Raw genomic sequence first — 11,746 nt, 5'->3', positions numbered from 1 at the left:
ATTTCAGCAGATTCCCTTTCCTCTATCAGTTCTTTTGCCCTGTAATCTGGTTTATGAAATCTTGTAGATCAGTCCATTCCGCTTCCCCTTTGGTTCAGAGAAACGGGAATTAGAGAGAAGGGGACAGGAACGAGAAAGAAATGACCATAGAGGAACGAGGAACAGAAAATGGGAAAGGATTCACATTTTTTTCCCGCGTTTTAGGTTAACCCGGATCTATTTCCTACATCTTTTCTCATTCTTCTTCTCCTTCTCTTCTTATCTTCTTATCTTCATTCCCTCTATTTCGAAATCTAAATCTTTTGAAATTGCGATAGAATAGATGAAAGATCGTGAGTGAAATAGATATTCTCCTCCCCCCCCCCAACTGGAGCTGAACGAATTGGGGGAAAGAAAAAAAGAAAAAAAAAAAAATCTTTTCAATTTAAATGTTTTTGTTTTTGTTCTTGTTTATTCTGTTTTCACACACGTAAACGTCCGATTTTCCTCATGGTGATGGATGAGGTTTTGATGGGAAAGAGAATAGCGTTGATAACACGTACGCTTTAGAAGGCGAGGCAGGAATAATGTTTTCGTTGACACGCTTCGTTCGCCATTTGTAAACAGGTCGTTTCAGGACGAATTCAGCTGCTCTTGTATATATGTATATGTATATATATATATATATATATATATATATATATATATATATATATATATATATATATATATATATAGAGAGAGAGAGAGAGAGAGAGAGAGAGAGAGAGAGAGAGAGAGTTCATAGCAACAAATGTAGAAGAAAAGTATGAATGAGACTGAATATCTGAAAATACATGTATTTTTTTGAGAAAGACCTCCGTCGAAACGCGTCAGATACATCTCTTGCGTGTTTAGATATTCAGTTTCATTCATACTTTTCTCATATATATATATATATATATATATATATATATATATATATATATATATATATATATATATACATATATACACATGCAACACATCAATCCATACAAAATGCATGTCCTTGATCAAACCCATCATCACCATCTATAAGAGGAAAACAAAGAGATTCTTACGTAACATCAATGATCACGAAAACAAATGCAGGAGACGATAATTGCAATTAGCGATCCACAAAGGAATCAAGACAGTGCTAGCGGCTCACGGAAATATCAAACTAACTTCGATTCGCTACACTAAAGGCTGTTGCCGACGCATATATCCATTATGCCGATATATTATAAGGGATAAGATGATATATATATATGTATATATACATGTATATATACATATATAGAGATATAGATATATATATATATATATATACATATTTATCTATCTATTTATTTATCTATCTATCTATATCTATCTATCTATCAATCTATCTATCTATCTATCTATCTATCTATCTATCTTTCTATCCATCTGTCTATCTATCTATCTATCTGTCTATCTATAATATCTATCTATCTATCTATCTATCTATCTATATATATATGTATATATGTATATATATATATATATATATATATATATATATATATACATATATATGTACAGTATATATATGTATATATATATAAAAATATATATATATATATATATATATATATATATATATATATATATTATATATATATATATATATATAAACATACATATTGATGTACACACACACACACACACACACACACACACACACACACACACAATTGCATAGACGTTGTTAGTTTGCCATCTTTCTTGTTATAAGAATTCCATTAGTCATATGTGTTTGTCATTTACTATTACCCTTTCGTTTTACACACGAATCAATTAAAAACTTCATAAATGGAGTGAGAAATATGTACCTTCACAAAACTCAAATAAAAAATGTGTAACTACTTTATATTATATATATATTTTGATAAATCTGAACAAATAAAAAGTAAAACTAAAACATCATACTGACAGCGAATCATCTGCGTTTGTAAAATAATTAATGATTATCTTTTTCTGCTTATAATATTGCTTCGAATTCATAATCAAATTATGGTCCTTAGTTATTAGAATATAGTACAAATTTGTTATAGTTTCCGAATGACATCGCATATTTCATAGTTGTCTGCGATTTAATCAGACTTATGCGAACGCCTAATCTTATAAACTCTATATACTGTTTTTCAACGAAAAGTTCAATATTTTGATAAAATCAGTCGACTTTACTGTAAGATGATATATCATATGTGATTAAGAACTGTGCACTCTGAATGACATAGCATATTCATCACGATATAAAGTGCCCGGTATGGTTATGCGAACGATCATTTAGGAATTAAAAAACACGCAACTTGAAAGGAATAAAAAGACTAAATCTATAAATCAGATAGTGTAGTAACATTAAAAACAAACAAGTAAAAAAATACTAAATCCGAAATATTCCCTCTTGATGGATAAAACCAATCGTTTTCATATACACCCGTCCTAGCCTTTACAAATCATCAACCTACCTCCGAAATAAACCCCCTAAATAAACAAACCAAAAAACTCCACAAGCCCAACTCATACATTGAACTCAAAACCAAAAAGCACAAAAAAAAACAAAAATACAACCCTACTTAATACATAAAAACAATCCTTCTCATAAAATCCCCCACCCAACACCAACGAATCCATGACGTCACACTCCCCCCGTTCGCCTAAACTCGGATCCGCATTCACCCGCATTCATCCGCCTGCGCCCAAACCAAAGCAAAAGCGACCAATCATCCTCGAGCGAAACAACACAAACACGTCTCTTTCTCCGTCTCTTTCTCTTGGAAAAAAAAAACTCCAAAATGAGCAGCAAAGTGGAAACTTACCTCGCCGCCAAGAAGAACTCCTCGCCGCCGGAGTTATCGAAGATATTCGGCGATTTGGAGGATCTTTATAATAAGAAGTGAGGAGGTTTTTAGATGTTGTTTTCTCTGCTTGTTTACTCCCGTCTGTCATACCGGTAGATATTTATTTATTTACATATCTATCTATCTGTCTATTTATCTAATTATTTTCATTTTTCGGTGTGATTACAGGGAATTCTATGTTGATTGAGTCTTGCAACATATTGCAATGACTCGTCTGGAGTTAAATTCGTAAACGATTTTCATTTTTTTTGTGGAAATTTCAAAGTTGTGATCTGTGATGGGTGTTTTCAAAATAGTAAATCAGAAAAGTCTGTATTAATATGTTGCCCTTAAACTGCTTATGACATCTGCCGTCCAGGTACGATAACATTTCTACGTAAACCAACCGTAGCGATAACTTTATTTTAGGATTACTGCATCAGGCAATTAAGTGATGGTGTATCCTCTGCGCTTTGTGCTGCGATGAAAGACTGGAACATCGCTATCATGCATGTTCTGGTTGTTTATTATCAACTAAGGAACCGGTAGAAGCTCTATCGTGCCGGCAAATGGGTTCGGGATGTTTATTGGCCTTTACCGGAGTGGGAAGCCCCGGCCTGGCAATTGCATAACACTCAGCCATATTGTGTTGGCTGTTGGATTGTTGGTCATCTCTCGCAGATCTTTGCAAGTCCCGAGTGGATTTGAACAGACCACGGCCAATATGAAGATCAGAAAAGAGTCCTGAACTGTAATCCACTACAGGTGTTCTCTAAAGTTTAGTCCTGTCGTCAAGCAAATATTTTGGATAGCAAGAATAACCTCCTCCCCCCCTCCCCATTTGTGCAGGATCTGGGGGAGGAATATTTTGTGGAATATCTTGTGGGAATATTTTGCTCTGTCAGATGACATACTATCACGTTATGATCTCTCACTCTAAACACATGTTATACATTGTTATGTATGTATATACTCATTGCTCTTGTATTTGCATACACACATTGTTCTTGACTTCTTAAGAAATGAAAAAAGATAGAAAAAACGCCTCTCAGTATCCTTTAGAATCTGTCGGGTGAAAAGCGCTCTGAGAGGTGCCGTGTTATGGTGTTCCGGGAGAGATCTTGCGACCCATTTGCCACATCGCAGATTGGTTATGAGACAAGTTGGATAATCTTACTGAAACAGCTGCATTGACTTTTTTAATGGGATTGAGTATTGATCCTAAAACCTACAAATAATAAAAAAGAGAGGAAAAAAAACATGGTAACCCCTAGCAGATCCAGAAGGGGAGTGAATAAATTAAAGCCATTGCATACAGGTGGCACCACAATGCCATGAGTATTTTTGACTGTATGGGAGGTGTATAAGGTGTCACTGCCATTTTAGGGGTGTTTTGCCGAGCGGCACTAGGTGTGAGAAGGAGAACTAGTGTATATAATGGTAAATAAATTTCTTTTCTTTGTTTCAATGAAGAAAATGTTTTGCCAGACATTGTACTATTTTTCCCATAAATTCATGATAATTACACTGAGTGTACAGTGTATATATTCCTTTTTTATGGAGACTTTGGACTAAACTATAGGTATTTATCAAACATTGTCATGGCCGTATCAGTACTTGCTATAAGCCTGTCAGTATGATGAAAAGCGAAAAATAGGGAAGATTTTCAGTCGTCTACCAAATGGCGTCCCATGGTCATAGATTGAAGTAGGCTTATTGATTACCAAATAATGGTGCATCACTTTTTTTCTGCTGCTCTTGGTAGTAGGACTTATTGCACTTATACACAGAAACTGCACACACTCTTGCTAAGAAACATTAATAATATTATTCTCTTGACCATCTTTGGTTCCTGTCCATAGTGTTAGGCATTTGATGAAACCTTTTCAACTTTATTAACTCCTATCTAATTTTCCTCATTATATTATAACCGTTATAAACTGGTGAAAAAAAAACAAAAACAAACATGAATACATGTGGAAAGAGCTAAGAAAGGTGCCATCAGCCTATTTCTTAACACTTTCCCGACGGGGCACGCGCTACGCGAAAACCCCTACGCCGGGCTATTGCAATATTGAATTGGAAACGTCACACTGGCAGGACTCTCCGGCATCGGGAATTTAACTGTGTCACACGAGTGTGACGCACCGTCATCATAGGGTTAATCTGATATTTGGGTGGAATAATTTATCATATTTAATTGTAAAAAGTCACCAGAGTGAAAGAGTAATAATAATAATAATAATGATAACGCCTTTATTTCCAATATACATTGGGTATTCATATACATATATAAGTGCTACAATCATAGATACGGTTGATTATAAAATTTTACCTAAAGAAACAAAAAATATATTGAAATAAATAAAATACACATTATTTATTACCTAATCCTAAATTGACATAGTAATATATATATAAAATAATTGTTACATTCTTTGAAAAATATAAGATCTTATGTACAGAAGCATCACAATGGTCATATATGCAATCATATAGGTTCATTCTGCAAATAGGGGTAGTATAAATTATGTTACAATGTATTTCTTAATTTAGGAATCACAGTCATAAAATGCGAAAGGTTATTTTCTTGCAATGCAATAATTAAAATAGTTGCTGGTCAAGTGTAAAATGAATATAAACACAGCCTATATCAATACATAAGTAAATTTCATTTTAGAAACACACAAATATAAACACAAATATACATTTATAGTCATATACATTTATACAAAAACATACATAAACACATTTACAGATATTTACTTATAATAATCTTACTTTCAAATTCCTTTAATTTAAGTAACATATTAAAGTATAAATAATATAGTAAACATTTATGAGTTACATTCTATTTACAATTTATCCTACTATTGAGCAATTTGTTCATTTAATAGATATTTCTTCAATCTATCTTTAAAAGCAGAAAGTGAAGCTGTATCTTTTATGTGTGCTGGGATCTGATTCCATAACTGTGGACCCCTCACCGTCATCATTTTTGAACCAGAAGCTGTATTGGTTTTTGATATATGTAGATTATTTCTTTGTCTCGTAACTGCCAGTTATTTCGTTCAAAGGGCTAAAATTAAGAAACCATTCCGGAAAGCATTGGTGTAAACATTTATATATTAAAATACATATGTCATATGTGTGTTTATTATTCACATTTAACCATTTCAACTGTTTAAAAGCAGGGGTTACGTGGTCATATTTACGTAAACCTCCAATGGCTACTTTAGCAGCTTAATTTTGCAACCTTTGTACTATTTTAATTTGTTCTTTAGTTGTGCCACCCCAAATTATCGAACAATAGTTTAATAGACTTAATACTAATGACTGCACAACCATGATCCTTGTTGATTTTTCAAGGCTGTCTCCTACTCTACCAATAAAATGAAGAATACCATTAACCTTCCTACTTAATTCATCTACATGAAAATTAAAACTCATATGTTGATCAAAGTAAACACCTAAGTTTTTTACCACTGTCTTGGGTAGTATACGATTGCTATTGAAATTTAATGAGATGTCATTTGGTAGTTGTGAAATCATAAATCGAGAGCCAATAAAAATACATTGAGTTTTGCTTTCATTTAGAAGAAGAACATCTCTCTGGAAATATAATTTGATAGTGGACAAGGAACTTCCTGCTCTCTCAATCAATTCTACAATAGAGAGTGAGGGTGAGGGTGAGGGTTGAGAGAGTGAGAGTGTGAGTGAACGAAAGACCGAGTGAATGAAAGGCCGAGTGAATGAAGGACCGAGTGACCGATATGTGTTGTTTATTTAAACATAAATGAAATTGCAACAAGCTTCTATAATGTAACACACCAATCTCCTTTCCAGACTATGGCATCAGCTGACCACAACCCTGCTGGCACTGGTGAAGAACCCGGCCTTGAAGGAGGGAACAGAACTCATCCAGCTGTACAACAATCTCATTGGGGAACTGGAAAACAAGTGTGTAATCACAGTATGTTTCTGATTGTTTTCTCCTCCTCCTCTTCCTCTTTCTCTTCTTGTACTTCTGCTCCTACTTCCATTTCTTCGTTGTTCTTGTTCTTGTTTTTTTTCTTCTCCTCCCCCTCCCCCCCTCCCCCCCTCCCCCTCCCCTCCTCCCCCTCCCCCTCCCCCCCCTCCCCCTCCCCCCCTCCCCCCTCCCCCTCCTCCCCTCCTCCTCCTCCTCCTCCTCCTCCTCCTCCTCCTCCTCCTCCTCCTCACCTCCTCCCCTCCACTCACCTTTCTCCTCCTCCACCTCCACCTTTCCTCTCCTCCCACCTCCACCATTTCCTCCTCCTCCACCCTTTCCTCCTCCTCCACCTCCTCCCCCTCCACCCTTTCCTCCTCCTCCACCTCCACCTTTCCTCCTCCACTCCTCCTCCCTCCACTTCCTCCTCCTCCTCCTCCACCTCCACTTTCCTCCTCCTCCCCCTCCACCTTTCCTCCTCCTCCACCACCTTTCTCCCTCCTTTCCTCCTCCCACTCTCCTCCTCCACCTTTCCTCCTCCTCCTCCTCCACCTTTCCTCCTCCTCCACCTCCACCTTTCCTCCTCCTCCACCTCCACCTTTCCTCCTCCTCCACCTCCACCTTTCCTCCTCCTCCACCTCCACCTTTCCTCCTCCTCCACCTCCACCTTTCCTCCTCCTCCACCTCCACCTTTCCTCCTCCTCCACCTCCACCTTTCCTCCTCCTCCACCTCCACCTTTCCTCCTCCTCCACCTCCACCTTTCCTCCTCCTCCACCTCCACCTTTCCTCCTCCTCCACCTCCACCTTTCCTCCTCCTCCACCTCCACATTTCCTCCTTCTCCACCTCCACCTTTCCTCCTCCTCCACCTCCACCTTTCCTCCTCCTCCACCTCCACCTTTCCTCCTCCTCCACCTCCACCTTTCCTCCTCCTCCACCTCCACCTTTCCTCCTCCTCCATCTCCACCTTTCCTCCTCCTTTCCTCCTCCTCCTCCTTTCCTCCTCCTTTCCTCCTTTCCTCCTCCTCTCCTCCTCCTCTCCTCCTCCTCCTCCTCCTTTCCTCCTTCTCCCCTTCCTCCTCCTCCTCCTCCTCCTCCTCCTCCTCCTCCTCCTCCTCCATCAAAATGTTCTTTTCCACTGCTGTTTGATGAATACTCCCCTCCTGATTGTGGGTTGAGCTAATCCCAAGACCTCTCTCACCAGAATCAATCCGCTGTCCCTGGCGCAGATGGCGGGCGAGGTCGTCGCACAGTATTCCGATGCCAACGAAGGCATCAAGTTCATGGAGAAGATTGCTCCCAAGGTGGTGGACCATCAGGAGGCTAAAGTCCTCTGCAACGTGCTTATTGCGCAGGTAGCTGTCAGGGATGGTTATCGGAGTCTGTTCTGTTCTTTGGTTGTTGCCCGATGTCGGGATCCTGTCGTGAATTTCTTCCGTGCGATTTGTCATTTCTTTCCTTCTCTTGCCCTTCACAGATGTGCTTGACCAAACTAGAGGACCAAACACGCACAAAGAAGATCCTGGACGAGACTGAAAAAATGCTTGACGAGATTGAAGGCGTCACACCAGTCCACGGAAAGTAAGTCGAATAATGGAGAACAGGCTTATGATAGCGTTGTATAATCTGACGTGGGTGGTTGCACGTATGTCATATTGAGTCAAATTGGGTCACATTGGGTCCTTATTATTTTTAGAGCCTAGCTATGTGAGTGAATGGCTGTGTAATGTTGATTGAATTTGTTTTTACATTATCAATTAAATTAATTTTAGTTATATATGTATCCCCTTATAAAGATCAGATATACGATTAAAGTTTTGCTCTGTGGTTGATCACAGGATGTTAAAATTAAAGAGATTGATGATTATCTGACATCAAAAACTGTATGTATGTTTTATTGGGTCAGTTATATTTAAATCCTAGGTATCTTCATCTTATATAAAGAAGTAGGACTTATATTGGAAATGTATAGAAGCTCATGATTTTTCCATCGTTACATTTATTTACATGATTGAAAATTATTTTGGTCAAAAGATAGATATGTTGAATTTATATTTTATTTGAAGATAAGAGGTCTAGGGTATTAGTTACGCGTTATCAAACATTTGTCATCTTGAATTGCAAGGTGCTCTGAAGTACATAGTAAAAGCAGTGTCATTCAAGTTTCTTGTACGTCAAAAGTTAAAACAGAACCATAAAAAATTCTAAAATGAAATTTACAGATCTATGTTCATTTAGTATCTTCTAATTTGATTTCTCATTCCAATCTAGGTTCTACCTGTTAGCATCAGACCTCTACTGTCGAAGTGGCGCTCATGCAGACTACTACCGAGCAGCGTTGCGCTATCTGGGCTGCACCGAGGTGGACGACATGGACACCGAGACTAAGAGCAAACAAGCTTTCTACCTGGGACTTGCAGCTCTTCTTGGAGAAGGCATCTATAACTTTGGTGAACTGGTGAGATAGCTTGTCTGTTTGTCCTGATTTTTGTTTTGTAAACTAGATAATTGATTTTAATTGAATGGTAATTGTCTTTTTTTTGGGTTGAAATGTTTTCTTTTTTTCATATTTAATTTCAGATTGATTTGAATGGCTGGTTCTGTAATATTGATTTAATTACTTTTAACACTGCCAGTTGAACTAAGTGAACTCTTGTATATAACCCCTTATAAAGACCAGATATAGAATTCAAGTTGTACACAGAGGTAATCCACCCTCTCTTCCAGCTGGCTCATCCCATCCTGGAGTCGTTGAAGAGTTCCCAGTCGGAATGGCTGCTGGACCTGCTTCTGGCCTTCAACCAGGGCAATATCAGCAAGTTCGAGACTATGAAGCCCCAGTGGAGCACCCAGCCCGATCTCTTGAACAAAGAGAATCAGCTGAGAGAAAAGATTCGCCTGTTGTGTCTCATGGAGGTAATTGCCGTTGTTTTTGTTGTAGGACCTTTGAGATTTTGTTTTTTCCTGTCTTTCAAAAGATCGGTAATAGTGTAGTCTCTTCAAAGTCCAGAGTTTCATATGGGAGGAACAGGTATTTCTGTTCAAATCATTCTAATTTGGATATTTATAATATGGATGATTTGGACACTCTTTTTGGAAAGCTTGTACATGTTTCACTCAAAGTGTACACATACCTGAGAATCATGATCGTTTTATTTTGTCCACCGAGGGTTAACCTATTGGTCGCGGTTTTAATTAAATATTTATGCAGTAGGATTGCCTGTTACATTGTCTGGCATGGTGCCATACGCGTCTATGACCGACTCAGCCTTTACAGCAAATCATGCCATCTGCTGCTAATGGGTAAACAGTCTTGCTTTAAGGAGAGACTATCAAGATTTCTGTTTCAATGCTGAATATACTTAAACTTACTGGAATCTTTCCCCCCCAGATGACTTTCCAGCGCAAGGCCTGGGACCGCCAGTTGACCTTCGCAGAAATTGCACAGGAAACAGGTCTCCCAGAAAACCAGGTGGAAGTGATGGTGATGCGGGCACTCTCTCTCGGCTTGGTAAAGGGAACCATCGACCAAGTAGATAACAAGGTCAACATCACGTGGGTGCAGCCAAGAGTGCTCGACAAGAAACAGGTTTGTGTCGTTATTCCTTCTTGCTGCCCTGTCCTTCCTTCTCACCCTCTTAGTAATTATAATTAGCATTTGAGATGATGCTTTAGTTCCACAATTAAGGGAATAAGTAGCCTGTATTTTGGAGACAAAATACAGTGTGGAAGTGGTCGTACCCACGAAAATGCCGGCAGGGGAAGGGTTAAATAAGCATTTATGTTTAGACTGCATTCATATCTTCATTCACCAGCATCATATTTACTGTGCACTCAAATTTACTCAAGATTCCTTCATGATTTTTATCTTTTTTCAATACTAGAAAATATAGACAAGTGATTGATTCAGAATTTTTAACCCTTTCCCGACGGGGCACTCGCTACGCGAAGACCCCTATGCCGGGCGATTGCAATATTGCATTGAAATCGTCATACTGGCATGACGCCCCGGCATCGGGAGTTTGGCTGTGTCACACGGGTGTGACGTACCGTCGTCATAGGGTTAATATGCTTTTTTTTTCTGACCAACAGCTGGAGACCATGATGGACAGACTTACAGACTGGTGCAAGGATGTCAATGGCATGCAGAATCTCCTGCAGGACCAAGCTAGTACTATCCTAACTCTCTAAGAAATCTATGTTAATTAAAGGTGAAATAGTGTCTAATATTTTGTAAAAGCTCTTGACAAAAACCCTCTCCATATACCAAGTTTTTATGATGAATCTTTCAGATATACCATAATTAATGTTTAAAAAAAATAAACTATTAGAGTTTTTCTTATTTTTGTTGTAAACATTTCCTTTTTTTTTTTGTTCAGTAATAAATATTTTGTTCCATTACCCCAGTGATTGATTGATATCTTCAGTTGATGTTCACAAGATGGGTGGAGGTTTTAAGTATCAAGGCAAATGGATTTGTTACGTCTACTCTGAAAGGGAGAGAAAAGAGTACATGAGTAGATGTTTGTTTATGAAATTAGTTTCATTTTATTACATATTATGTGGAAGTAAGATTGAGGTTTTCACGATAATACTTATTTTGTTTATCTAATAGTTGCTTGGTATGTCTGCAATCTATTTATAAGAATATACCCAGCTAGGGACTTTCTTACAAAAATATAATAAAAAGACTTCAAATGTATTTTTCTTTTAGCCTTTGGAAATATCACCTATTAACCTGTTAACAACAGGTGGCGTGTTTTTTCGTCATACATGACGCAGTAGCTCTTGTCTGACGATGGGTGTCATGGGGTTTGGGGATTTCAGATCACTGTTATTTTATTGTGCTATGAGTAATTAGTGAGTGATGTTGACAATTGCAGTCATGATTATTATAACTGCCTTAAAATTAAGCAAAATGGGTTTCAACTCGC

General features: G+C 37.9%; 1 protein-coding gene across 1 annotated transcript; it reads left to right on the top strand.

The window, feature by feature from the left end:
* The first annotated feature begins 2,694 nt into the window (after positions 1 to 2,694).
* On the top strand, positions 2,695 to 11,510 carry Rpn9 (regulatory particle non-ATPase 9). Its single transcript, XM_043022543.2, has 8 exons — positions 2,695 to 2,902; positions 6,693 to 6,806; positions 8,017 to 8,167; positions 8,290 to 8,393; positions 9,084 to 9,270; positions 9,540 to 9,728; positions 10,204 to 10,401; positions 10,905 to 11,510. Exons 1-8 carry the CDS (start codon positions 2,802 to 2,804, stop codon positions 11,001 to 11,003), a joined length of 1,143 nt encoding a protein of 380 aa, XP_042878477.1. The 5' UTR covers positions 2,695 to 2,801; the 3' UTR covers positions 11,004 to 11,510.
* The last annotated feature ends 236 nt before the right edge of the window (positions 11,511 to 11,746 follow it).

Source organism: Penaeus japonicus, unplaced genomic scaffold, assembly GCF_977035675.1.
Source record: "Penaeus japonicus unplaced genomic scaffold, GWHDUDI00000001_assembly GWHDUDI00000001, whole genome shotgun sequence".
Taxonomy (NCBI): Eukaryota; Metazoa; Arthropoda; class Malacostraca; order Decapoda; family Penaeidae; genus Penaeus; species Penaeus japonicus.
This window is presented reverse-complemented; position numbering and strand designations above follow the sequence as displayed.

Excerpts from the sequence above, each read along its gene's own strand:
- Rpn9 (XM_043022543.2), top strand. The coding sequence starts at position 2,802 with ATGAGCAGCAAAGTGGAAACTTACCTCGCCGCCAAGAAGAACTCCTCG. Across the intron at positions 8,168-8,289 it reads GCAACGTGCTTATTGCGCAG|ATGTGCTTGACCAAACTAGA; the intron begins GTAGCTGTCAGG and ends TGCCCTTCACAG. Across the intron at positions 9,729-10,203 it reads GCCTGTTGTGTCTCATGGAG|ATGACTTTCCAGCGCAAGGC; the intron begins GTAATTGCCGTT and ends TTTCCCCCCCAG.